The 27,671-nt window shown below is 40.2% G+C and overlaps 4 protein-coding genes across 4 annotated transcripts; all 4 read right to left on the reverse strand.

Moving 5' to 3' along the window:
- Window positions 1–849: 849 nt before the first annotated feature.
- Window positions 850–7,705, reverse strand: LOC110826545 (4-vinylanisole receptor). The gene is made up of 7 exons (XM_087360960.1): window positions 7,339–7,705; window positions 5,781–6,057; window positions 4,173–4,378; window positions 3,550–3,649; window positions 2,563–2,667; window positions 2,317–2,472; window positions 850–1,283 (listed from the first exon to the last, which is right to left on the reverse strand). The coding sequence occupies exons 1-7, from the start codon at window positions 7,608–7,610 to the stop codon at window positions 1,203–1,205; spliced, it is 1,197 nt and encodes a 398-aa protein (XP_087217086.1). The 5' UTR covers window positions 7,611–7,705; the 3' UTR covers window positions 850–1,202.
- A 2,716-nt stretch (window positions 7,706–10,421) lies between these two features.
- Window positions 10,422–12,242, reverse strand: LOC147871533 (odorant receptor 70a-like). Its single transcript, XM_087361103.1, has 3 exons — window positions 12,186–12,242; window positions 11,946–12,101; window positions 10,422–10,959 (listed from the first exon to the last, which is right to left on the reverse strand). Exons 1-3 carry the CDS (start codon window positions 12,237–12,239, stop codon window positions 10,873–10,875), a joined length of 297 nt encoding a protein of 98 aa, XP_087217229.1. The 5' UTR covers window positions 12,240–12,242; the 3' UTR covers window positions 10,422–10,872.
- Window positions 12,243–13,162: 920 nt separating this feature from the next.
- On the reverse strand, window positions 13,163–18,721 carry LOC110826546 (uncharacterized). Its single transcript, XM_087360827.1, has 4 exons — window positions 18,450–18,721; window positions 16,349–16,625; window positions 13,778–13,983; window positions 13,163–13,268 (listed from the first exon to the last, which is right to left on the reverse strand). The coding sequence occupies exons 1-4, from the start codon at window positions 18,719–18,721 to the stop codon at window positions 13,163–13,165; spliced, it is 861 nt and encodes a 286-aa protein (XP_087216953.1).
- Window positions 18,722–21,719: 2,998 nt separating this feature from the next.
- LOC147871534 (odorant receptor 70a-like) lies at window positions 21,720–27,377 on the reverse strand. Its single transcript, XM_087361005.1, has 7 exons — window positions 27,061–27,377; window positions 25,770–26,046; window positions 24,822–25,027; window positions 24,201–24,300; window positions 23,519–23,623; window positions 23,273–23,428; window positions 21,720–22,079 (listed from the first exon to the last, which is right to left on the reverse strand). The coding sequence occupies exons 1-7, from the start codon at window positions 27,330–27,332 to the stop codon at window positions 21,999–22,001; spliced, it is 1,197 nt and encodes a 398-aa protein (XP_087217131.1). The 5' UTR covers window positions 27,333–27,377; the 3' UTR covers window positions 21,720–21,998.
- Between the last annotated feature and the right edge of the window lie 294 nt (window positions 27,378–27,671).

Here is a 27,671-nt window from a genome sequence, read left to right on the forward strand (position 1 = left end):
TGTAAATGAATCTCGACCTTGTTCGAACTTCGCGTGCTCCATTAATAAGATGAAAAATTTCCATCAGTTTTGTCAGTGAGATTTTAAGTTTGAGATTTTTTTTGTATCTGCTCCGCGGTCCACCACGTTTTCAGGATTATCGCGTGTCCCGAAGATTTTCAGTTGCTTGACGTGTGTCATCCACCGGATTTAAGTTTTGGTGACGGATGCAGCAGTGAAAAACTTTGTTCGCCCGAAATCGTGTGTCTGAGATTTCCCGTTATGACCTTCTGGGTTACGACATGTGGTCTTGATGATAGTTGCCGCCGTTCCGATTAGACGTATCGCCTCCATTTTTAGGGATGAAGTGAGTCAGAATGTGCGTATTTATTTGTTTTAACGACACTTCCAAGAACTTAGGTTATATATCATCAACTACACAATGCGGAAGGAAGGACACGTAGAGACCCTTAGGAAAATTGCGAAAGTCTTCGATCAGTTTATCAGGTCTCTGTGAGATTGCTGAAGCTGAGGCCTTCCGATTTGAAGAAAACGTTCTAGCCACTTGACCGAAATTCCTTCCGGCTTACGAAAGTCGTGAGTAAAATTAATTTAGATTTCTGTCATTTATGAATTTTTACTTATGTCTGCTAGTTTTTAGACTAGGAGGTTTGAAGTAAATCAGTTAAAAAGAAAGATTCAAATAGAAAAGAATTATTTATAAAACTTTTAATGTAATTCACTTTACTTTAATGTGCAAAATTTATAAAACTTAACTTCCCCTTTGCATGATTCCAGCGGTACAAGGCATTGTGGTGTTAACCAAATATTGTTCAAACCTAAACCTCCCTTAACCCCCCCCCCCCCCCCAACCGATATTAAGTTACGTAATTTCTCTGGCTTTTCTGGTCGTGCGTCACCCTACTTGCCAGACTGGAGGTGTTCGCCATTGGTAACTGCAGTTAGAGAAGTGTTTGGGTTAATTTAAACTTTATTGCAGATATAGGACAGAATGTGTTTCATTTCGTATAATAACGAATACAGTTATACTTTGAGCTGTGCTTGTTATGATATTACAGGATGACTCACTAATGTTCCACTTTGGCATTTCTGTGTTTTGTTGTTGCAAGACGTGTTGTGTGTAGTGTGAAGTGTGTTCTCTCTTATTGTGTTCTAAAGCTGCTAGTTGTGAAGCCTGCCGTGGGTTTTCTATTCCTTCAAATTCATTTTCCCTCTTTTTCGCCATCATTTCTGTATTTCATTTGAAGAAGGAACATGAAGAGAGACACCGACTGATTCAGCATCTGCGAACACAAACAATACCACGTGACTTCATGTGCACAACAACGTCAAATTTTAAAAACACTGTGAAAGGGAACCTCGCTTTGATTATACTGTACGAAGATGGCTATACTTTCACACTTTCCATATCATGTGCTCACTACCCATGCTTGAAGGACCAGTGGTACATATCTTTACCATTTGCTTGACAATCTAGAAGTATAAACTTATTATGAATCTCATAATTAACAGCGATAATTTCCTGAAAGAGTGTAAACAAACTGATCTTTGCAATGGTGAAATGTGTTTTCATTGCGGTACGGTCTCAGTTATTAGATAAGAATACAGTGCCCGCAGTGGTAATGCTGCAAATCGACCTGGCAACCTGAACGACTTCTGACGCTTGGGCGACTTGGCTCGACGGGAACGAGTTCCTCTACCTGCGCTAAGTTTAGGTTAGGCGAGGTGGGGATATGTTAAGTTGGGTCAGGTTAGGTTAAGTTTGTTAGGATAATTTCGGGTATGTTTGGTTAGTTAGGTTTAGTTGGTTTCGATTAAGTGATTTTATATGAGATTGTTAGGTTCTTTCGGGTTCGGTATGTTTTCCATTATTCACGTCCCTGCCCTCGGCGTAAACTCGGTAATTGTTGGTAGTATTTTGAGACTCCCGAGCCTGATCTCTATATGCATCGTTCCGTCTTCCAGAATAGTGGCGCTTTGCTTTTCGACGCTTCAGTTCAGTGAATTTGCATTTCATTGTCGTCGTCTTTGTTTTGGGCTTTGGGGTGTTCGGCGTTGTTTCTCGGCCTTCATTCTCACTGGCGTCTTGAGGCTCAGCTGCTCTAATATGGCGTATTTTGATAGCGCCATGACGGATGGAACAAGAAAGCTTATCGTCTGTGTTCTAACATCGTGTCCGATGCCATTCCGAAGTTCTTTGCGGCAAAATATGGCGTCTTTTCATGATATGATTACAGTGTCACTAAAACACCAGAATCTGTTTTCATATTCCCCGTTTATGTGTTCTAAACTTAATCATACTTAAAATAACCGTACGTTCATCATCGTGGTGTTGGAAACGGGAACAAATTTCCCGGCTGTGAGTGTGAACTCCTTTTGAGCTGTTGCAATGACGAAGGCCAGGCAGCGCTGGAAATGTACAGGAGTGCCAACCCAGTCGCATCCCCAGGCCGAATCGCCCACGCTCTCCGCCTGCAACATTTGAAATTAAACCGACATTTGTTCTCTTGAATGCGCGTTCACATGAACTTCAGATTTACTGGTAAGAAGACCTGAAATTACCTGGGATGTCAACTCCGTTCCCAGCCTGCAGTATATGAAAACACACAACAGCATCGATAAATACCCTGCGAAGCCTTGTAATACGTCTGCAGAATGACCCCAGCTCTAAACATGAGAATAAACAGACAAATTGGTATAAATGACACGTTTAATTTTATGTACAGAGGCCTAACATTTATTTGATAATATTTCAGATTCTTCCACTCTGTCTAAAAATCTGAAGATTATGGGTTTTTCGAAACAAAAAACTAATTTTACCTGTTGTTTTTATGGGTGCGAAGTTCGGTGTCTCATTATAACTGAATAACATATTTTGGGTAGATTTAATAACAGATTCTTGGGGAGAATATTTTGATTTGAGGAGGATGAAATATTTGGAGACTGAAAGAAATTGCACAGTGAGGACCTTCATAGTTTGAACTCTTTACCAGATGTGAAACAGTGATCAAATTCAGGACGAACAGATTGGCGGTGCTTGTTGCACGCATGAGACGATAAGAGATTAAAGCAATATTTGTTTGGATACACTAAATGGGGATAAATAGTTCGGGAAATGCGGACGTAGAGAGAAGAATTTTTCATTAAATTTGGCCTTGAAAATAGTGTGACAATGTTGGCATTTGTCATTTAGTTACACCTTATAACACTGTCGGTCTATATAGGTATTGGGTTGTGACGCAGTTTGGACCTGTAGTGGCGACCAGTGTCGCCCCGAAACGTCAAAACCCGCATGCAGGTCCGCACGGCGTCGCAACCAGGAGCACAGACATCGACACCTTAGCCGCTGTGGTAACCTATAACTCAGACACGCAACGTTTTTGTGTGAAAATGAAACACGCAATGTGCGTTAGGCGAACTTTGCAGAAGTATTTGTCCAAAGTTACAGGCATTGGTTTTAGCCACTGTTGATCGTCTTGCCTACACATTTGTGTGTCTTTTGTAATTTCCTGAATTCAGATGTTGGCAGTTACGAAAAGAGTACTGTACCATGACTCCGGAGAAGGCCAAGGAGCATAATGTAATTAGTAAGATGAGGAACAGGCCACAAAAGCAGGGATTGAACACGTCCTCAATTTCCTGCATGAACCTGTGGAAGAGACACGAACAGATTGTAGGAAGCAATAGAGTAGATTTTTCTGATATATTTTCTGTTCTTCAGTTGTAACTCAAAATGACAAGGGGGCATTTATTCTGTACGTGACAGATTTACGACGCACAAGATCTGCTTCGATTCAATTAAGAAAGATTTCTGCTTTCCGTATTAGCCGTGGACGTTATTCGTTTCTTATTTAGAAATGATTTGAAAAATTTCGATCTGTTTACTCTAGATTGGGCTAGGGGCTGGCAGGGCAGACCATCTGTCGGTCACGAGGTCGTAAGAGAAGTTCTGGACCGTGTTAAGTCCATACATCTGAGTGGATGTAGATCGTTGCTTGTACAAGAACAAAAAGCAGAACCTGTCGATACAGATGCAGTAGAAGGTTTGGGGATTAAATGAGTCCAAGGACCCCAGTTTTCGGCGTAACGTTTAGAAACTTACTTCCACCATCAGACTCGTGATGTCAGATTTGCTCAGACATTTATAAGTAGGGCTAATTCCAGATGCTCACCTTTTTATCTCCTGGTGATGACGTATGCAGGCATTGAGCTGATCCTGCATGCGACTGAACGTTCCCTCGTGCTCTGAGGTCTCCTGTTTGATGTCCAGGAGAGCTGCCCTCAGCTTCTCCAGCTGACTGCACGCCACACACACCATCATGCCATACAGACCCGTGAAGGTAATCATTGTGGTCAACATCGCAAATGTGCCAAGTATCTGAGGACGATAACAGTAACGTATGGGTGTGAAACTTGGTTTATTCTGCACCAAGGACTGATAATGCATGCGAACGAGGTGATGAGGGGAACATCTAGGCTTAACAGGGAGCAACCAAATTATGGAGAAATTAACGTAATGACATGTAATTCTTACCGAATATTGAGATATTAATTTTCTTTTCCGAAAGCAGCCTGGTATTAAAACACGGAGAAATCAGTCATAAAATGACTGCAGTGTCGAGAAAGATTTGTGGTAGAATTACAGGGGGTAGAAGAAATTATTAAACCACTTTTAATTTGTGAAAGTGGGCTCAGCCATCACTTCGTGCTTCCTCGTGGAGATGTTTAATTACGTGTTTCGTTTCACATGCGAATAGGTGCCCAGGTTTTGGTCGGCGATGACTTCTCTAACATTTTACCCGGATTCTGTGACGGATTTCCACGGAAGCGATTGAAAATTATTGGTGTTTGGTTTTGGAACAGTCGTCAGCGATATTTTAATCGACTTCCATTTATATCTTAACTTTACAACCCACGTTGTCTTAATCAATTCTTTAAATAATGTAATTTTATACCACAGTGCTTCTAATTCTGTGATAGCACAGATGACCAGGCAATCGATTTCTGATTGAGGCTTAATTCCTTAATGTTCCCGTTCGACTTTTTTTAACAAAGAGTTGCCGGAACAAGATATTTTATTGAAATATCAATTACCATAAATAAATTTTAAAACCCCTTTTAACCGACATTTATGTCGTTTTCACACATAAAAAATTGTTCGTCCACCATGTTGGTTTTCGTGACTGTATGAAATTAAGAATTACGTGTTTTCGATAACGCACAATGATAAGTTTGGTCGAAATCCGTTCAGCGATTCTGGAACTGAAACATGGTGATGGACAGACAGGAACAGACCTTTGTTCCTTTGGTCCGTGCAAAGAACACACAAAACAAGAGAGTAAATTAATAAAATAAGGAATAACAACAATGCCACTCCAAATATTTGCCTTTCAACTGCATAATTTATGTTAACTGGGGGACGGAGTCTCAGGAATATAAGCGGAAGGACATGGCAACGAAGATGTTTTAAGTAGAAGATGAACACGTAACGCAAACAGAAGGCAATTAAATTTCTATCTCATGCAGTTAATGCGTACAGACTTTTTCAAGACGACAACAGATGCCCAGATGTAACAACAATGAAAACTTTTACAGATCCTGAACAAATTCGATTTACTTACATAAAGCAATTACTGCATTAGATGTTAAATAAAGTTTGTCTAGCAGTAACAATGGTTCTGAACAAGTTTCTTCAACATGATAACACAACATAACATTGCTTCTATAAGAAGCAATGTGTGAACATTTCCACTTTTTAACAAATCAAAAGTAATCGTTACCTCTGAGATATTCATTATTTGCAAGGTCAGCATTGTCGAGTTGTCAAAAGGGTGCCACGTGTTAAACATCACGAAGTGATATCTCGCCCTGGTTATAATTGTGTGGATTATGTGATATCCGTTGATAAAAATTATCCCACGCAACATGTATCTCTGAAGGCGAGTGACCAGTCCAGCCATTGTTAAAACTTTCGTGTCGGGGTCGGTTTCTGGTTGGTCCTCCCATCTGAAGGATTCCGTGAGAGCAAACAGGACCTCAAAAGCAGATTTACGAATCCTGAAAAAACAAATATGTAAGTCCGTCAGTGTAGCCAACTGTCGCTCTGATTTACTTTGAGCAGAGCCACGCTGACAAATGCACTCGAGTTTTCCAAACGCTTTCTTTGCAATTCATTGCTTCCTCATTGGCCTTGGCCTTGGCCTTGCCGTTTGCTGACTGCAGATCGCGGTCAGTTGTTACGAAATTAATCACGCTGGAGGTAATCGCAATTTATTTTATAACGTGTATTGTTGAACATTCCGTGCATTTAGAAAATTTTTAAACCAAGTGGTGAATCTTCGTGTTGCAACATCATGCAACAATCATTTCGTGCGGTCAGCCGTTGAACGATGCCTGAGAAAAATCTCGTTTGCATTTCGTGTGAATTTAGCTATGCTTTTACACCAAAACGAACGTAATTTAAACAGGCCGGTAAAATGAGTGACGACACGAGGTTCTCGCTCCTGTGAGATACCACCGTTTCGGAGATACATATTTGTTCCATCTTCAGGACTAATTTAAAATGGAGACGGTATGTTTCTGAGAGACGTTGGTGTCTGTGTACAAGTGAACACGGCGTTACAAGTACCACAAAAAACCAACATTACAATTTAAGCAATGTTTGAGCGACTAAGTTTCTGCAGCATGACTAGCGCATAATGACTTGGAGATTGACTGCAAGAAAGCGGTCGTGGCCAAATTTAAGTTACTATGACGACGTACGTATGGAGGGACTGAACAAAACTTCGGAAAACTCAGGATAACCTGAGACTCTACAGTGTGAAGTGATAAGCTGATTGTTGGGTAGATTGTTGTTTACAATGAGAAGAAACGTGTCGTGGCCTAATTTAAGGCTTGGTTGGAGGGACTCGGTGCCCCACAAAAAAATAAGGGTTTCCGGTAAGTGGGTCGAGACTTGAAACCAGGACATCCCGATTATGGAACACGTTTAATAACAGGTCGACTGCAACGTTCTGATTGTACCGAATGAATAAGACATCCAGGGTCATGCAAATGAGTTTTTAAACGTCTACTTGGAAAGTTAATCTCTCATACTAAGATGAGTTGTATCGCTGTGTAATCTGGAAAAAATTACCAACGTTTCAGAGGTATTTGTTGCGTCCATTATCAGGACTTTCACCCAAACACCTCTGACACGTCGGACAACTTCTACCAGATTACGCGGCGCAACAACCCAGAAGACAGCCATTTTCGGACTCACCGTCGAATAAATTTCAAATCCTACTCTAAAAATACTCTCACCATAAAACACTGAACGGATAAGTGGATTCTGATTACCTGAGGTACAGGTGCATCCACATTATGACACAGGCCCCCAGAAAGAAACGGGCCTTCACAAAGCCATATTCCAAGTCTCTGCTTGTGACCACATCCATGGTAAATTCCAGGTACAGGTTGTACATGCAGATGGAAACCACCGTGTTGTACAAGGAGCGATAGCATGAGGACGTCTTCCTGTTCACAGGGATTCCTATTAACCGCAAGAATAGAAACAGCAGACTAAAACGTCTTTCGGTGATGTCTCCTGCGTTCAAAGTGGAGTTCTCCATCGTGACGTATTGATTCCAGCAGTACGTCTTCTTCTCCTTGTTCGTACTGTCACTGTCACGAAGACTGTCAGATGGGATACAAGGCTTCTCTCCCGTCTTTGTTTCGTTACACTCTGACTCAATTGAGTATTTTTCTGTGCTCCAAAGCGCAGGGATTGTTAAAATATTAATGACATTCGAAGTTCGTTCTTAACGATTCGACCCTTCGTTGCCTTAATCACAAAACTGTTGAAGTCTCTTAATTTTCCAGCTCCAACTACCAATTTCGTGAAAATTCAAAGACGTTCTTGTAGTTTGCTTAATTAAATATCATCAATATTAAAAGGGAACAACTTTTAAGTTTAATTTATACTAAGGAGACATGAACTTCCTGGGGAATTCCGGAAATCTTTATATTTGACGAATTAAAATTATATTTCTTGTAGCGACATATTTCTATCACGCACTTCATTGATTGTTCCGAACACGAATTATTTAATTTCCTTTATTGGATTTGATGTATTTAATAACAGATAGATCTCAGTCCCTGAGAAATGTTTACTTTATTTTTTCTCAGGGTGCAGGTAAAGCCATAAAATTCACTTGAAAAAAATGTTTTATACGTAATTTAAATGTGTGCCTTCATTATTTCCATTTAATGTTAATTGACTCGGCTTGTTTGTTACGTATCCAGCTGTAATCTGCAAGCAAATTTCGGTCCCCTATGGTCTTGTAACTTTGTTAGTCTTACTGCAAGAGGACTGTTCTTCTTCAGACACTACCAGCAGACTTTCTGCTGTGTTAATGCGTTGAAATCATATGAGTATAGATTTTCGGTGAGCTTGTGATAGTCTTCATCTTTCTATACGTATCGTCGATTGTCACAGGATAGAAATTATTGCCCCCATGTGTAGTATGTTCACCGGGACTCGATCCCAGGACAGTTGTTTTGGGGCTGTGCCCTTCCAATCTCCTCGCCGAAACAACCGATTCTGTTCTTTGCGCCGTTCTTCTATCGTTCAGATTTGAGGTTACAAAACCACCGTCTCCTGGTATCGAACGCTGGACACATTCTCGGACATTTGACATTTCTGCGTGCTCTTCCTGGTCTTAGCGAATAAGCAAGCCAGGTTTGGTTCAAGTCGGATTATCCGTTCTCGAGCTAACACACACAATTCCAAATTTATGTACAAAATAATTGTTTTCCTGTGACGAAGTTTTATATTGTAACCTGAAATGCACATAAATAATGTCGTTAGTTAGAAGTGTTAGAGGTCTCCATTTGCGGTGATTGTGAAGATGGCAGAATTCTGGCTTTTCAGAAGTAATCACCCTGATTGTGGAGACAGCAAGAACCTCTGAAACATCGGTAAACTGCTACTAGACGACTGCTGTAGAGACATGTGGGTCAGATTGTGAACTCGAATTGAAGAGCGTAGTAGCAGGGCGAATACCCCCGCATTATTTATGACTGACAGGTCGAGAGTTACACAAAGTGATAATTGGTATCACAACAACCAATTGGTTTGCAGTAATTGCCAAGTGTATTTTCTTTGCTTAGTGGAAACACCGTAGTGCTTTGTCGCTTTCAGTGAAATTGATTGACACTCTCTGCTTCTCCTGGAACATCATTTGCAATCCAAAGCGTGGCTAATCCAGATAGGCGTTCACACGTGGAAATCCTTATTCGATTTGAGTCTTGAAAAGTTCCTTACAGTGGATGTGGTTGACTTCAACATGTCTTTCCTTTTTGTGGGAAAAACCGTGTAAAATCTCAACAATTCACTGAATCCCTAACAATCGATAACGGAGTCTTCCTAGAAAGACAAGACTTTCTTCTCATCTTGTCTTTGTTTAAAAATTATTTTGCTTGCTTTCTTATGGTTGATACTTCGGAAAAACCGGAGGTGATATAACATTTTTATATAAGCTCGTGGCTTCATGAAAGTTTTTTCAGTGTTTCCATAAAGAAACGCACTCACTCTCATCTTATAATCTCAGATGAAGAAGGGTTAATAGTTCCTTATTTCCTTCTTCTGCAACAATCACCATCTTCATTTAATGCAGGGTGATCTCTGCTAAATTATGTCGTTCAAGCAGAAAGCTGTGAAAAGAATTTCAAATTTGGTCGAACTTCGCTTGTTCCATTAATAAGAGCCACAACTTCGAACAGTACAGTCAGTGACATTTTAAGTTTGGGAATTTTTTTTGTAACTGATTCGCAGTCCCCCACGTTTTCAGAATTTTCACGTGTCGCGAAGATTTCAATTGCTCGACATATGTCGTCCACCGGATTTAATTTTTTTTCGACGGATGCATCAGTGAAAAAGTTTTTTCGCTCGAAATCGTGTGTCTGAGATTTCCCGTTATGACCTTCTGGGTCAGGCAACATGTAGACTTCTATATATTTACGGCCAAACCGATTAGACGTATCGCCTCCATTTTTAGGGTTGAAGTGAGTTTGTGCGTATTTATTTGTTTTAACGACACTTCCAATATGCATCATCAATCTACACAATGCGGAAAAAAAATTCATAGAGACCCTGAGGAAAATCTCGAAAATCTTTTGTCAGTCTATCAGGTCATTGTGAGATTGTTGAATCTGAGGCCTCCCAATTTGAGGAAAAAGTTCTAGCCACTTGACTGAAATTCCTTCCGGCCTACGAAAGTCGTGTGTAAAAATAATTTAGATTTCAGTCATTTACGAATTTTTACTTATGTCTGCTAGTTTTGAGACTAACAGATTTGAAGTAAATCAGTTAACAAAACGGATTAAAATAGAAAAGAATTATTTATAAAACATTTAATGTAATTCACTTTACTTTACTGTGCAGAATTTATAAAACTTAACTTCCCCATTGCATATTTCCAGCGGTACAAGGCATTGTGTTGTTAACCAAATATTATTAAAACCGAAACTTCCCTTAAACTCCCCCAACCGAATATAAGTTACGTAATTTCTCTGGCTTTTCTGGTCGTGCTTTATCCTACTTGCCAGACTGGAGGAGTTCGCCATTGGTAACTGCAGTTAGAGAAGTGTTTAGGTTACTTTAAACTTTATTGCAGATATAGGACAGAAAGTGTTTCATTTCGTACAATAGCGAATACAGTTATACTTTGAGCTGTGATTCTTATGATATTACAGGATGACTCACTAATGTTCCAGTTTGACATTTATGTGTCTCGTTGTTGCAAGACGTGTTGTGTGTAGTGTGAAGTGTGTTCTCTCTTATTGTCTTCTAAAGCTGCTAGTTGCGGAGCCTCCCGTGAGTTTACCATTCCTTCAAATTAATTTTCCCTCTTTTTCGCCATCATTTCTGTATTTCATTTGGAGAAGGAACATGAAGAGAGACACCGACTGATTCAGCATCTGCGAACACAAACATTACCACGTGACGTCATGTGCACAACAACGTCAAATTTTAAAAACACTGTGAAAGAGGACCTCGAGTTGATTATACTGTACTAAGATGGCTATATTTTCTTCAATTCCCATATCATGTGCCCACTACCCATGCTTTAAGGACCGGTGGTACATATCTTTTCCATTTGCTTGGCAATCTATAAGTCTGAACTTTTTTGAATCTCATAATTAACAGCGATAATTTCCTTGAGTGTGTCAACAAATTGATCTTTGCAGTGGTGAAGTGTGGTGTTTTTTGAGGTACGGACTGATGCTGCAGGTCGACCTGAGCGACTTCTGAGGCTCGGGTGACTTGGCGCTACGGGAACGAGTTCGTCGACTTGCGCTAAGTTTAGGTTAGGCGAGGTGGGTTTATATTAAGTTGTTTCAGGTTAGGTTAAGTTTGTTAGGATATTTTCGGGTACGTTTGGTTAGTTAGGTTTAGTTGGTTTGGATTACGTGATGTTATATGAGGTTGTTATTTTTTTCGTTTTCGGTATGTTTGCCATTATTCACGTCCCAGCCCTCGGCGTAAACTCCGGAAATGTGTATTTTGAGATTCCCGATTCTCATTTCCTCTATATGCATCTTTCCGTTTTCCTGAAACATGGCGCTTTGCGTTTCGACGCTTCAGTTCAGTGAATTTGCATTTAAATTCGTTGTTTTCTCTTCAGGCTTTGGGAGATTCAGCGTTGTTTCTCGACCACCATTCCCACTGGCATCTTAAGGCTCAGCTGCTCTAATATGGCGTCTTTTGTTGGCGTCTTGACGGATGGAAGAACGTTGTTTAACGTCGGTTTCCTAACATCGTGTCCCATGCAATTCCGAAATTCATTGCGACAAAATAAGGCGTCTTGTCATGATATGAATACATTGTCACTAACACACCAAAATATGTGTTCATATTCCCCGTTTATGTGTTCTAAACTTAATCATACTTAAAATAACCGTACGTTCATCATCGTGGTGTTGGAAACGGGAACAAATTTTCCAGCTGTGAGTGTGAACTCCTTTTGAGCTGTTGCAATGACGAAGGCCAGGCAGCGCTGGAAATGTACAGGAGTGCCAACCCAGTCGCATCCCCAAGCCGAATCGCCCACACTCTCCGCCTGCAACATTTGAAATCGAATTTATTCTCTTGAATGCTCGTTCACATGCACGTCAGTTTCAGTAGTAATAAAACGTGAACTTACCTGTGCAGTCAACTCAGTTCCCAGCCTGCAGAATATGAACACACACAACAGCATCGAGAAATACCCTGCGAAACCTTGTATTACGTCTCCAGAATGACCCCAGCTCTGCACATGTGAATATACGGACGAATTGGTATAAATGGCACATTTATCATTCATATACAGAGGCCTGACATTTATTTGATAATATTTCAAATTCTTCCACTCTCTAAAAATTTGAAGATTATGGGTTTTTAGAAATAAAAGACTAATTTTACCTGTTGTTTTCTATGGGTGCGCAATTTGGTATCTCGTTTTAACTGTATAGCAACTTTGGTTAGATTTAATAACAGATGCTTGGGGACAATATTTTGATTTGAGGAGGATGAAATAATTGAAGACTGACAGAAATTGCGCAGTGAGGAGCTTCGTACTTTAAACTGTTTACCAGTTGTGATAAAGTGATCAAATTGAGGACGAACAGATTGGCGATGCTTGTTGCACGCATGAGACGATAAGAGATTAAAGCAATATTTGTTTGGAGACACTAAATAGGTGTAAATAATTTAAGAAACTCGGACGTAAGGGCAAGAGTTTTTATTAAATTTGGCCTTGAAAATAGTGTGACAATGTTGGCCCTTGTCATTTAGTTACACCTTATACCGCTGTACGGTCGATGTTGCAATTGGGTTGTGACGCAGTTTGGACCTGTAGTGGCGACCAGTGTCGCCCCGAAACGTCAAAACCCGCATGCAGGTCCGCACGGTGTCGCAACCAGGAACACAGACATCGACACCTTAGCCCCTGTGGCAACCTATAACTCAGACACGCAACGTTGTGTGCAAATGAAACACGCAATGTGCGTTAGGCGAACTTTCCAGAAGTATTTGTCCAAAGTTACAGGCACTGGTTTTAGCCACTGTTGTTCGTCTTGCCTGCAAATTTGTGTGTCTTTTGTAATATCCTGAATTCAGATGTTAGCAATTACGAAAACAGTACTATACCATGACTGCGGAGAAGGAGAAGCAGCATAATGCAATTAGTAACATGATGAACAGGCCACAAAAGCAGGGATTGAACACGTCCTCAATTTCTTGCATGAACCTGTGGAAGAGACACGAACAGATTGTAGGAAGCAATAGAGTAGATTTTTCTGTTCTTCAGTTTTAAATCAAAATTACAAGGGGCATTTATTCTGTACGTGACAGATTTACGACGCACAAGATCTGCTTCGAGTTAATTAAGAAAGATTTCTGATTTCCGTATTAGCCGTCGACGATATTCGTTTCTTGTTTAGAAATGATTTGAAAAATTTCGATCTGTTTACTCTAGACTGTTCTAGGGGCTGACAGGGCAGACCATCTGTCGGACACGAGGTCGTCAGAAATTTTCTGGACTGTGTAAGTCCATACATCTGAGTGGATGTAGATCGTTGCTTGTACAAGAACAAAAAGCAGAAACTGTCGATACAGATGCAGTAGAAGGTTTGGGGATTAAATGAGTCCAAGGACCCCAGGTTTTGGCGTAACTTGTAGAAACTTACTTCCACCATCAGACTCGTGATGTCAGATTTGCTCAGACATTTATAAGTAGGGCTAATTCCAGATGCTCACCTTTTTATCTCCTGGTGATGACGTATGCAGGCATTGAGCTGATCCTGCATGCGACTGAACGTTCCCTCGTGCTCTGAGGTCTCCTGTTTGATGTCCAGGAGAGCTGCCCTCAGCTTCTCCAGCTGACTGCACGCCACACACACCATCATGCCATACAGACCCGTGAAGCTGATCATTGTGGCCAACATCGCAATTGTGCTAAATATCTGCACACGATAACAGTAACGTATGGGTGTGAAACTTGGTTTTCTACACCGACTGATAATGCAAGCGAACGAGGTGATGAGGGGAACATCTAGGCTTAACAGGGACGAAGCAACCGAATGATGGAGAAATTACCGTAATGACTTGTAATTCTTACCGAATATTGAGATATTACTAACTTTTTTCCTGCAGACTGATATTAGGACACAGGGAAATCAGTCATAAAATGACTGCAGTATCGAGAAACATTTGTGGTAGAATTACAAGGGGTAGAAGAAATTATTAAACCACTTTTAATTTGTTGCATTTCAAATTCATAAAGACTTGACTGTAAGACTTTACAGAAACTTATTATTACGCTTTTTGTGATGTGATTTCACTTCTGATGATACTCTACAGTTACTGTTAATTGTCCTGCAAAACCCTCGAAACATTTTTTTGTTTGTTTTGGCAAAATATACAAGTTTATACTTTACTATTTTCATTTTCAATTCAAGCAAAATGCATTTGAGTCCCGAATGTGGGCCGCGCTTACCTCGGAATGCAAAATGATCTTCTGCAGACATTTATTACAGAATTGAAGGTTTCCCAAAAATTGCGTGCCGAACATGGGGGGGGGGGGGTCACTCATTGGATCATTTGAGTGATAAATGTATCGGCATTGGTCGAAAACTCAACTGTTAAAATCTATTTCCGTTATTATTCTGACCTTGTGACCCCCATTCTCTTGGACCCACAAATTACACTTATTTTCCTCTAAAGTAACACGTGTTAAATGCAGTATTTTTGAAACGACTGCTTTCATAGAGGCGTTTGAAGTGTACAATTAGAAGTCACTTCTAAATGCTGGTTTTTCCTGCTCCGGCTGAGAAAGTGGACTCAGCCATCACTTCGTGCTTCCTCGTGGAGATGTTTGTTACGTGTTTCGTTTTACATGCGAATAGGTGCCCAGGTTTTGGTCGGCGATGACTTCTCTAACATTTTACCCGGATTCTGTGACGGATTTGCACGGAAGCGATTGAAAATTATTGGTGTTTGGTTTTGGAACAGTCGTCGGCGATTCAGAGGGGTGTTCGTCAGCGTACGTCAGCTGTTATAGTTATTAAATACATGAATTGAATTGAATTGAATTGAATTATTACTATATTCATCATCATCACTAAACAATAAGAACGTCTCCTTTCTTATCTGCTCACTCATTTGTTTATCGGAAAGTGATTGTTGTCTGCAGATCAGAATTTGATTTTAATTTTTCACGGAGGTGAATCCCGAGATGCCCGTCTTCTGGGTTGTACTGACGTGTATTCTAATACAATTTTACCGACGTTTCAGAGGTCCTTGCCGCATCCATCATAATTTTAAGTAAGGTGCATTGACTTTGTATAACATATGCGATGTATGTCATGATATACCTTAACTTGTTCATGCTCGACAAAATAGGAATCATAAAAGGTCTTATATCAATCTCCTTCCATTTGTACCTTAACTTTACAACCCACGTTGTCTTAATCAGTTCTTTAAATAATGTAATTTTATACCACAGTGCTTCTAACTCTGTGATAGCACAGATGACCAGGCAATCGATTTCTGATTGAGGCTTAATTCCTTAATGTTCCCGTTCGACTTTTTTTTAACAAAGAGTTGCCGGAACAAAATATTTTATTCAAATATCAATTAGCATACATAAATTTTAAAACCCCTTTTAAGCGACATTTATGTCGTTTTCACACATAAAAAATTGTTCGTCCACCATGTTGGTTTTCGTGACTGTATGAAATTAAGAATTACTTGTTTGCGATAACGCACAATGATAAGATTGGTCGAAATCCGTTCAGCGATTCTGGAACTGAAACATGGTGATGGACAGAGAGGAACAGCCCTTTGTTCCGTGCAAAGAACACGCAAAACAAAAGAGTGAATTAATAAAATAAAGAATAACAACAATTTCACTCCACAAAATCGCCATAAAACTGCATAATTTATGTTAACTGGGGGACGGAGTCTCAGGAATATAAGCGGAAGGACGTGACAACGAAGATGTTTTAAGTAGAAGATGAACACGCTACGCAAACACAAGGCAATTAATTTCTATCTCATGCAGTTAATACGGACGGCCCAATGCGTACAGATTTTTTCAAGATGACAACAGATGCCCAGATGTAACAATGAACTAACAACAATTAAAACTTTTACAGATCCAGATCAAATTCGATTTACTTACATAAAGCAATTACTGCATTAAAAGTTAAATAAAGTGTGTCTAGCAGTAACAATGACTGTGAGAAATATATGCGACATGATAACACAACATATTATTAGTGATGTGTGAACATTTCTCCTTTTTAAGAAATCAGAATAATTTGTTACCTCTGCGATATTCGTTATTTGCAAGGCCAGCATTGACGAGTTGTCAAAAGGGTGCCACGTGTCATACATCACGAAGTAATGTCTCGCTCTGGTTATAATTGTGCTGGTTATGTGATATCCGTTGATAGAAATTATTGCACACAACATGTATCTCTGAATTCGAGTGACCAGTCCAGCCATTGTTAAAACTTTCGTGTCCGGGTCCGTTTCTGGTTGGTCCTCCCATCTGAAGGATTCCGTGAGAGCAAACAGGACCTCAAAAGCAGCTTTACGAATCCTGAAAGAAACAAATATGTAAGTTCTCTCTGATATATTATACGGCACGCAGTGAATTTGATAAGAGAGTCGTTCAGTGTCACTCTGATTTACTTTGAGCAGAGCCACGCTGACAAATGTACTCGAGTTTTCCAAACGCGTTCTTTGCAATTCATTGCTACCTCATTGGCCTTGGCCTTGGCGTTTGCTGACTGCAGATCGCGGTCAGTTGTTACGAAATTAATCACGCGGGAGGTAATCGCAATTTATTTTATAACGTGTATTGTTGAACATTCCGTGCATTTAGCAAATTTTTAGATCAAGTTGTGAATCTTCGTGTTGCAACATCACGCACCAATCTTTTCGTGCGATTTGCCGTTGAACGATGCCTGAGAAAAATCTCGTTTCCAGTTCGTGTAAATTAGCGATGCTTCTACACCAAAACGAACATAATTTAAACAGGCCGGTAAAATGAGTGACGACACGAGGTTCTCGCGCCTGTGAGATACCACCGTTTCGGAGTCACATATTTGTTCCGTCTTCAGGGCTAATTTAAAATGGAGGCGGTATTTTTCTTAGAAACTTTTGTGTCTGCGTACAAGTGAACACGGTGTTACAAGTACCACAAAAAACCAACATTACAATTTAAGCGATGTTTGAGCGACTAAGTTTCTGCAGCATGACTAGCGCATAATGACTTGGAAAGGGACTGCAAGAAAGCGGTCGTGGCCAAATTTAAGTTACTATCGCGACGTAGATACGGAGGGACTGAGAATAACTACGAAAATCTGAGGACAGCCAGTCTCCGATCCTGAAATTTGAACTAGTTGCGTCCCGAATACGAAGCGAGAATGGAAATTTCTCGGTAGTGAATTTTGGTTGTTTATTGCGGTCTTCAATTAAGTACTTCGTTATAAAGATGTGTTATATTAAAAGAATATTTCTACAATTTGCATGGAAATGAGTGATGTCGCACCGAGCATTGTTCGGCATTTTGAATATTCTTTCTGTATTCTTTGTTTATTTCAAAGACGCTCTCTGTAGCTGAGATTCTACAGTGTGAAGTGATAAGCTGATTGTTGGGTAGATTGTATACAACGAGAAGAAACGTGTTGTGGCCTAATTTAAGACTTAGTTGGAGGGACTCGGTGCCCCACAAAAAAATAAGGGTTTCCGGTAAGTGGGTCGAGACTTGAAACCAGGACATCCCAATTACGGAACACGTTCTGATTGTACCGAATGAATCAGACATCCAGGGTCATGCAAATGAGTTTCTAAACGTCTACTTGGAAAGTTAATCTCTCATACTAAGATGAGTTGTATCGCTGTGTAATCTGGAAAAATTTACTAACGTTTCAGAGGTATTTGTTGCGTCCATCATCAGGACTTTCACCCAAACACCTCTGACACGTCGGACAACTTCTACCAGAATACACGTCGCGACAAACCGGAAGTCAGCCATAATCATGCACGCCGCCGTGAAAACCTCAGATCCTACTCGGTTGGTCTTTGTAATGGTGAACCGCAGTGTTTTCTTTGCGGTACGAACTGAAGTTTATTAAATGTTACTTATACGAGCTTCGGCTTCAAAGGGTCTCACTGGCGTTTGACATTTATTCAGGACACAAAGAAAATGTCTCGCGAAAAAGAAGGCTGCCATCTGGGTCGTTACCCTGATGGTGGAAACAGAAAAAACCTCTGAAACGTCGCTAAAATTCTACCAATCTTCACGGCGCAACAACCCAGAATACAGCCTTTTTCGGACTCACCGTCGTGGAAATCACAAATCCAACTCTAAAAATTCTGGCACCATAAAACACTGAACGGATAAGTGGATTCTGATTACCTGAGATACAGGTGCATCCATATTATGACAGTGGTTGCCAGAAAGAAACGGATCTTCACAATGCCATATTCCAAGTCTCTGCTTTTGATCACATCCATTGTAAATTCCAGGTGCAAATTGTACATGCAAATAGTGACTGCCGTGTTGTACAAGGAGCGATAGCCTGAGGACGTCTTCATGTTCACAGGGATTCCTACTAACCGCAAGAAGTTAAACAGAACACTAAAACGCCTTTCGGTGATGTCTCCTGCATTCAAAGTGGAGTTCTCCATCGTGACGTATTGATTCCAGCAGTACGTCTTCTTCTCCTTGTTCGTACTGTCACTGTCACGAAGACTGTCAGATGGGATACAAGGCTTCTCTCCCGTCTTTGTTTCGTTACACTCTGACTCAATTAAGTAATTTCCTGTGCTTTAAAAGCGCAGGGATTGATAAAATATTCATGAAATTCGAAGTTCGTTGTTAACGATTCGACCCTTCGTTGCCTTAATCACAAAACTGTTGAAGTCTCTCAATTTTCCAGCTCCAATTACCAATTTCGTGAAAACTCAAAGACGCTGCGTAGTTTGCTTAATGGAATATCATGAATATTAAATGGAAACAACTTTTAAGTTTAATTTATACTAAGGAGACATGAACTTCCTGGGGAATTCCGGAAATCTTTCTATTTGACGTATTAAAATTATATTTCTTGTAGCGACATATTTCTATCACGCACTTCATTGATTGTTCCGATCAACGAATTATTTAATTTCTTTTCATTCGATTTGTTGTATTTAATAACAGATAGATCTCAGTCCGTGAGAAATGTTTACTTTATTTTTTCTCTAGGTTCAGTAAAAGCCATAAAATCCACTTGGAGAAAATGTTTTATACGTAATTTAAAAATGTACCTTCATTATTTCCATTTCCAGTAAATGTACTTGGCTTCTATTGTACGTATTCAGCTGTAATCGGCAAGTAAATTTCGGTCCCGTATCATCTTGTAACTTTTCTTCGTCTTGCTCCAGGAGGACTGTTCTTCTTCAGACACTACCAGCAGAGTCTCTGTTGTATTATTTCATTGAAATCACATGAATATAGATTTCCGGTGCCCTTGTGATAGTCTTCATCTTTTTATGCGTATCGTCGATTGTCGCAGGATAGAAATTATTGCCCCCATGTCTAGTATATTCGCCGGGACTCGATCCCAGGACAGTTGTTTTTGGGCTGTGCTCTTCGGCCTTCCAATCTCCTCGCCGAAACAACCGATTCTGTTCTTTGCGCCGTTCTTCTGTCGTTCTCAGATTTGAGGATACAAAACCACCGTCTCCTGGTATCGAACGCAGGACACTTTCTCGGACATTTGACATTTCTGTGTGCTCATCCTGGTCTTAAGGAATAAGCATGCCAGTTTAGGTTCAAGTCGGATTAACCGTTCTCGAGCAAACACACAAACACAATTCCAAATTTATGCACAAAATAATTGCTTTTCTGTGACGAAGGTTTATATTGAAACCTGCAATGCAGATAAATAACGTTGTTAGTTAGAAGGATTAGAGGTCTCCATTTGTGGTTATTTTGAATATGGCAGAATATTTGCTTTCAGAGGTCATAATCCTGATGATGGAGACAGCAAGAACCTCTGAAACTTCGGTAAACTTCTACTGGACGACTGCTGTAGAGACATGTGGGTCAGATTGTGTTCTCGAATAGAAGGGCGAAGACCCCCGCATTATTCATGGCTGACTGGAGGGGATGGTAGACAAAGTGATAATTGGTATCACAACAAGCAATTGGTTTCCAATTATTGCCAAGTGTATTTTCTTTGCTTAATGGAAACACCGTAGTGCTTTGTCGCTTTCAGTGAGATTGGTTGACACTCTCTGCTTCTCCTGGAACATTATTTGCAATCCAAAGAGTGGCTAATCCAGATAGGCGTTCACACGTGGAAGTCCTTAATCATTTAGAGCCTTGTAAAGTTCCCTACAGCGGATGTGGTTGACTTCAACATGTCTTTCCTTTTTGTAGGTAAAACCGTGTTAAGTAAAGAATCTCAACAATTCTGTCAATCCCTGAAAATCGATATCGGAGTCTTCCCAGAAAGACAAGACTTTCTTCTCATCTTGTCTTTGTTTAAAAATTATTTTGCTTGCTTTCTTATGGTTGATACTTCGGAAAAACCGGAGGTGATATAACGTGTTTAAATAAGCTTAGTTTCCTGAACGTTTTGTCAGTGTTTCCGTAATGAAACGCACTCACTCTCATCTTATAATCTCAGATGAAGAAGGGTTAATAGTTCCTTATTTCCTTCTTCTGCCACACTCACCATCTTCATTTAATGCAGGGTGATCTCTGCTAAATTATGTCGTTCAAGCAGAAAGCTGTGAAAAGAATTTCAAATTTGGTCGAACTTCGCTTGTTCCATTAATAAGAGCCACAACTTCGAACAGTACAGTCAGTGACATTTTAAATTTGAGAATTTTTTTTGTAACTGATTCGCGGTCCCCCACGTTTTCAGAATTATCACCAGTCGCGAAGATTTCAGTTGCTCGACATATGTCGTCCACCGGATTTAATTTTTTTTCGACGGATGCATCAGTGAAAAAGTTTTTTCGCTCGAAATCGTCTGTCTGAGATTTCCCGTTATGACCTTCTGGGTCAGGCAACATGTAGACTTCTATATATTTACGGCCAATCCGATTAGACGTATCGCCTCCATTTTTAGGGTTGAAGTGAGTTTGTGCGTATTTATTTGTTTTAACGACACTTCCAATATGCATCATCAATCTACACAATGCGGAAGGAAAAATTCATAGAGACCCTGAGGAAAATCTCGAAAGTCTTCTGTCAGTCTATCGGGTCATTGTGAGATTGTTGAATCTGAGGCCTCCCAATTTGAGGAAAACGTTCTAGGCACTTGACCGAAATTCCTTCCGGCTTACGAAAGTCGTGTGTAAAAATAATTTAGATTTCAGTCATTTACGAATTTTTACTTATGTCTGCTAGTTTTGAGACTAACAGGTTTGAGGTAAATCAGTTAACAAAAATGATTCAAATAGAAAAGAATTATTTATAAAACATTTAATGTAATTCACTTTACTTTACTGCGCAAAACTTATGAAACTTAACTTCCCCATTGCATAATTCCAGCGGTTCAAGGCATTCTGTTAACCAAATATTGTTCAAACCGAAACTTCCCTTAAACTCCCCCCCAAAAAAATATTAAGTTACGTAATTTCTCTGGCTTTTCTGGTCGAACGTCACCCTACTTGCCAGAATGGAGGAGTTCGCCATTGGTAACTGCAGTTAGAGAAGTGTTTAGGCTACTTTAAACTTTATTGCAGATATAGGACAGAAAGTGTTTCATTTCGTACAATAACGAATACAGTTATACTTTGAGCTGTGCTTGTTATGATATTACAGGATGACTCACTAATGTTCCACTTTGACATTTCTGTGTTTTGTTGTTGCAAGACGTGTTGTGTGTAGTGTGAAGCGTGTTCTCTCTTATTGTGTTCTAAAGCTGCTAGTTGTTAAGCCTGCCGTGGGTTTTCTAATCCTTAAAATTCATTTTCCCTCTTTTTCGCCATCTTTTCTGTGTCTCATTTGAAGAAGGAACATGAAGAGAGACACCGACTGATTCAGCATCTGCGAACACAAACATTACCACGTGACTTCATGTGCAGAACAACGTCAAATTTTAAAAACACTGTCAAGGAGGACCTCGTTTTGAAGATATTGTACCAAGATGGCTATAAATTCACACTTCCCATATCATGTGCTCACTACCCATGCTTTAAGGACCAGTGGTACATATCTTTACCATTTGCTTGACAATCTATAAGTCTGAACTTATTATGAATCTCATAATCAACAGCGATAATTTCCTGAAATTGTCAACAAACTAATCTTAGTGTTGTTGAAGTGTGGTGTTTTCTTTGCGGTTCGGACTGAGTTATTAAATGAGAGCACAGTGACCGCAGTGGTAATGCTGCAAGCCAACCTGGCGACCGTGACGACGCTGGCGATAGTGGCGACCTGCCGCCTATTGTGAGAATGGCGACGAAGAATACTATGGTACCCGCGGTGTTAGAGCGAACTTGACGACTATTGCATTCGTGGCGACCTGGGCGACTTGGCGCGACATGTACGATTTCGTCTATTTGTGCTAAGGTTAGGTTAGGCGATGTGATGTTGGGTTATATTGGAATAGATTACGATACGTTTAGTTGAGTCAGGTTAGGTTAAGTTACTATAATTTAGGTTAGGTTAGGTTAAGTCGGCATAGTTTAAGTTTGGTTCCGTTATGTATGTTAAGGTTAGTTAGATTAAGTTCGTTTAGATTAAGTGATGTTATGTGAGATTGTTAGGTTCTTTCGGGTTCGGTATGTTTGCCATTATTCACGTCCCTGCCCTCGGCGTAAACTCGGGAAATGTTTGCTAGTATTTTGAGACTCCCGAGCCTCATCTCCTCTATATGCATCGTTCCGTCTTCCTGAATCGTGGCGCTTTGCGTTTCGACGCTTCAGTTGAGTTAATTTGCATTTCATTGTCGTCGTCTTTGTTTTGGGCTTTAGGGCGTACGGCGTTGTTTCTCGGCCTTCATTCTCACTAGCATCTTGAGGCTCAACTGTGCTAATATGGCGTCTTTTGATAGCACCGTGGCGGATGGAACAGCGAAGCTTATCGTCTGTGTTCTAACATCGTGTCCGATGCCATTCAGACATTCATTGCGGCAAAATATGGCGTCTTTTCATGACAGTGTCACTAACACACCAGAATCTGTGTTCATATTCCCCGTTTATGAGTTCTAAACTTAATCATACTTAAAATAACCGTACGTTCATCATCGTGGTGTTGGAAACGGGAACAAATTTCCCGGCAGTGAGTGTGAACTCCTTTTGAGCTGTTGCAATGACGAAGGCCAGGCAGCGCTGGAAATGTACAGGAGTACCAACCCAATCGCATCCCCAAGCCGAATCGCCCACACTCTCGGCCTGCAACATTTGAAATTAAACCGACATTTATTCTCTTGAATGCGCGTTCACATGCACGTCAGTTTTACTGGTAAGAAGACGTGAACTTACCTGCGCAGTCAACTCCGTTCCCAGCCTGCAGAATATGAACACACACAACAGCATCGATAAATACCCTGCGAAGCCTTGTATTACGTCTCCAGAATGACCCCAGCTCTGCACATGTGAATATACGGACGAATTTGTATAAATGACAATTTTAACTTTTATGTACAGAGGCCTGAAGTTTATTTGATAATATTTCAAATTCTTCCACTCTGTCTAAAAATCTGAAGATTATGGGTTTTTCGAAACAAAAGACTAATTTTACCTGTTGTTTTCTATGGGTGCGAATTTTGGTGTCTCGTTATAACTGAATAACAACTTTGGGTAGATTTAATAACAGATGCTTGGGGACAATATTTTGATTTGAGGAGGATGAAATATTTGGAGACTGAAATAAATTGCACAGGGAACCCTTTACCAGATATGAAAAAGTGATCACATTAATGACGAACAGATTGGCGATGCTTGTTGCACGCATGAGACGATAAGAGATTAAAGAAAATTTAGTTAGAAACATTAAATGTAAATAATTCGTGAAACGACAACGTAGATAGAAGAATGTTATTAAATTTGGCCTTGAAAGTAGTGTGACAATGTTGGCCCTTGTCATTTAGTTACACCTTATACCGCTGTCGGTCGATGTTGCTATTGCGTTCAGATGTTGGCAGTTACGAAAAGAGTACTGTACCATGACTCCGGAGAAGGCCATGCAGCATAATGTAATTAGTAAGATGAGGAACAGGCCACAAAAGCAGGGATGAAACACGTCCTCAATTTCTTGCATGAACCTGTGGAAGAGACACGAACAGATTGTAGGAAGCAATAGAGTAGATTTTTCTGATTTATTTTCTGTCTTCAGTTGTAAATCAAAATGACAAGGGGGCATTTATTCTGTACGTGACAGATTTACGACGCACAAGATCTGCTTCGATTCAATTAAGAAAGATTTCTGCTTTCCGTATTAGCCGTGGACGTTATTCGTTTCTTATTTAGAAATGATTTGACAAATTTCGATCTGTTTACTCTAGATTGGGCTAGGGGCTGGCAGGGCAGACCATCTGTCGGACACGAGGTCGTCAGAAATTTTCTGGACTGTGTAAGTCCATACATCTGAGTGGATGTAGATCGTTGCTCTTACAAGAACAAAAACCAGAAACTGTCGATACAGATGCAGTAGACGGTTTGGGGATTAAATGAGTCCAAGGACCCCAGTTTTCGGCGTAACTTTTAGAAACTTACTTCCACCATCAGACTCGTGATGTTAAGTATGCTCAGATATTTATAAGTGGGGGTAATTCCAGATGCTCACCTTTTTATCTCCTGGTGATGACGTATGCAGGCATTGAGCTGATCCTGCATGCGACTGAACGTTCCCTCGTGCTCTGAGGTCTCCTGTTTGATGTCCAGGAGAGCTGCCCTCAGCTTCTCCAGCTGACTGCACGCCACACATATCATGATACCATAGAGACCCGTGAAGGTCATAAATGTGGTTATATTCGCAATTGCACCAAATATCTGAGGACGATAACAGTAACGTATGGGTGTGAAACTTTGTTTATTCTGCACCAACGTCTGATAATGTATGAGAACGAGGTGATGAGGGGAACATCTAGGCTTAACAGGGAGCAACCAAATTATGGAGAAATTTGTATATTGACTTGTAATGCTTACCAAACATTGAGATATTAATTTGCGATAGCGCACAATGATAATTTTGGTCGAAATCCGTTCAGCGATTCTGGAACTGAAACATGTTGACTGACAGAGAGGATCAGCCCTTTGTTCTTTCGTTTCGTGCAAAGAACACACAAATCAAGAGAGTAAATTAATAAAATAAGGAATTACAACAATTCCATTCCACAAAATCGCGATCAAACTGCATAATTTATGTTAACTGGGGGACGGAGTCTCAGGAATATAAGCGGAAGGACATGACAACGAAGATGTTTTAAGTAGAAGATGAACACGCAACGCAAACAGAAGGCAATTAATTTCTATCTCATGCAGTTAATACGGACAGACGTTTTCAGGACGACAACAGATGCCCAGATGTAACAATGAATTAACAACAATTAAAACTTTTACAGATCCAGATCAAAATCGATTTACTTACATAAAGCAATTACTGCATTAAATGTTAAGTAAAGTTTGTCTAGCAGTAACAATGGCTCTGAACAAGTTTATACAACATAATAACAGAACTAGTATTAGTGATTTATGAACATTTCTACTTTAAGAAATCAGAATAAATTGTTACCTCTGCGATATTCATTATTTGCAATGCCAGCATTGACGAGTTGTCAAAAGGGTGCCACGTGTTAAACATCAGGAAGTGAAGTTTCGCCCTGGTTATAATTGTGTGGATTATGTGATATCCGTTGATAAAAATTATCCCACGCAACAAGTATCTCTGAAGGCGAGTGACCAGTCCAGCCATTGTTAAGACTTTCGTGTCGGGGTCGGTTTCTGGTTGGTCCTCCCATGTGAAGGATTCCGTGAGAACAAACAGGCCCTCAAAAGCAGCTTTACGAATCCTGAAAGAAACAAACATGTAATATTTCTGAATTTGATAAGAGAGTCCGTCAGTGTAGCCAACTTTTGCTCTGATTTACTTTGAGCAGAGCCACGCTGACAAATGCACTCGAGTTTTCCAAACGCTTTCTTTGCAATTCATTGCTACCTCATTGGCCTTGGCCTTGGCGTTTGCTGACTGCAGATCTTGGTCAGTTGTTACGAAATTAATCACGCGGGAGGTAATCGCAATTTATTTTATATCGTGTATTGTTGAATATTCCGTGTATTCAGAAAAATTTTAAATCAAGTTGTGAATCTTCGTGTTGCAACATCATGCAACAATCGTTTCGAGCGATTTGCCATTGAACAATGCCTGAGAAAAATCTCGTTTGCATTTCGTATAAATTTAGCTATACTTTTACACCAAAACGAACATAATTTAAACAGGCCGGTAAAATTTGTGAAGATACGAGATTCTCGTGCCTGTGAGATACCAGCGTTTCAGAGACACATATTTGTTCCTTCTTCAGGGCTAATTTAAAATGGAGACGGTATATTTCTGAGAAACGTTGGTGTCTGGGTACAAGTGAACACGACGTTACATGACCACAAAAAACCAACATTACAATTTAAGCGATGTTTCAGCGACTAAGTTTCTGCAGCATGACTAGCGCATAATGACTTGGAAAGGGACTGCTAGAAAGCGGTCGTGGCCAAATTTAAGTTATTATCTTTACGTACCTATGGAGGGACTGAACAAAACTACGGAAAACTTTGGTAAACCTGGCCGTGTTCTGGGCTGTAGCGCCGTGTAGACTGGAACAAGTTTACCAGCGTTTCATAGGTATTTGTTGGGTCCATCGTCAGGGCCACGACTCAAAAATCTCTGAAACGTCGGTAAAGTCCTACCAGACTACACGCTGCTATAACCCAGAAGTCAGCCATCTTCGGTCTCACCGCCATGGGAATCACAAATCCAACTCTAAAAATACTGTCCCCATAAAACTCTGAACAGATAACTGAGTTCTGATTACCTTAGGTACGCATGCATCCACAATACGACATTGGTTGCCAGAAAGAAACGGGCCTTCAGAAAGCCATATTCCAAGTCTCTGCTTGTGATCAAATCCATGGTAAATTCCAGGTGCAAATTGTACATGCAGATAGTGACCGCCGTGTTGTACAGTTGGCGATAGCGTGAGGACGTCTTCCTGTTCACAGGGATTCCTACTAACCGCAAGAAGAGAAACAGCAGACTAAATCGTCTTTCGGTGATGTCTTCTGCGTTCAAAGTGGAGTTCTCCATCGTGACGTATTGATTCCAGCAGTACGTCTTCTTCTCCTTGTTCGTACTTTCCCTGTCACGAAGACTGTCAGATGGGATACAAGGCTTCTCTCTCTTCTTTGTTTCGTTACACTCTGACTCCATTAAGTAATTTTCTGTGCTTTGAAAGCCCAGGGATTGATAAAATATTAATGAAATTCGAAGTTCGTTATTAACGATTCGACCCTTCGTTGCCTTAATCACAAAACTGTTGAATTCAATTAATTTTCCTTCTCCAACTACCAATTTCGTGAAAACTCTAAGACGCTGCGTAGTTTGCTTAATGGAATATCATGAATATTAAATGGGAACAACTTTTAA

Source organism: Zootermopsis nevadensis, unplaced genomic scaffold (assembly GCF_977971745.1).
Source record: "Zootermopsis nevadensis isolate Lab colony 2312 unplaced genomic scaffold, Znev_1.0 Znev_ptg000050l, whole genome shotgun sequence".
NCBI classification, from domain to species: Eukaryota; Metazoa; Arthropoda; class Insecta; order Blattodea; family Termopsidae; genus Zootermopsis; species Zootermopsis nevadensis.

Excerpts from the sequence above, each read along its gene's own strand:
- LOC110826545 (XM_087360960.1), bottom strand. The coding sequence starts at position 7,610 with ATGGAGAACTCCACTTTGAACGCAGGAGACATCACCGAAAGACGTTTT. Across the intron at positions 4,379-5,780 it reads AAATAATGAATATCTCAGAG|ATACTTGGCACATTTGCGAT; the intron begins GTAACGATTACT and ends TATCGTCCTCAG. Across the intron at positions 2,473-2,562 it reads GAACGGAGTTGACATCCCAG|GCGGAGAGCGTGGGCGATTC; the intron begins GTAATTTCAGGT and ends CAAATGTTGCAG.
- LOC147871533 (XM_087361103.1), bottom strand. The coding sequence starts at position 12,239 with ATGCTGTTGTGTGTGTTCATATTCTGCAGGCTGGGAACTGAGTTGACT. Across the intron at positions 12,102-12,185 it reads GAACTGAGTTGACTGCACAG|GCGGAGAGTGTGGGCGATTC; the intron begins GTAAGTTCACGT and ends CAAATGTTGCAG. Across the intron at positions 10,960-11,945 it reads CCAACACCACGATGATGAAC|ATGCTGAATCAGTCGGTGTC; the intron begins GTACGGTTATTT and ends TTGTGTTCGCAG.
- LOC110826546 (XM_087360827.1), bottom strand. The coding sequence starts at position 18,721 with ATGGAGAACTCCACTTTGAATGCAGGAGACATCACCGAAAGGCGTTTT. Across the intron at positions 16,626-18,449 it reads TGGATGCACCTGTATCTCAG|GATTCGTAAAGCTGCTTTTG; the intron begins GTAATCAGAATC and ends TGTTTCTTTCAG. Across the intron at positions 13,984-16,348 it reads AAATAACGAATATCGCAGAG|ATATTTAGCACAATTGCGAT; the intron begins GTAACAAATTAT and ends TATCGTGTGCAG.
- LOC147871534 (XM_087361005.1), bottom strand. The coding sequence starts at position 27,332 with ATGGAGAACTCCACTTTGAACGCAGAAGACATCACCGAAAGACGATTT. Across the intron at positions 25,028-25,769 it reads AAATAATGAATATCGCAGAG|ATATTTGGTGCAATTGCGAA; the intron begins GTAACAATTTAT and ends TATCGTCCTCAG. Across the intron at positions 24,301-24,821 it reads CATCACCAGGAGATAAAAAG|GTTCATGCAAGAAATTGAGG; the intron begins GTGAGCATCTGG and ends TCTCTTCCACAG.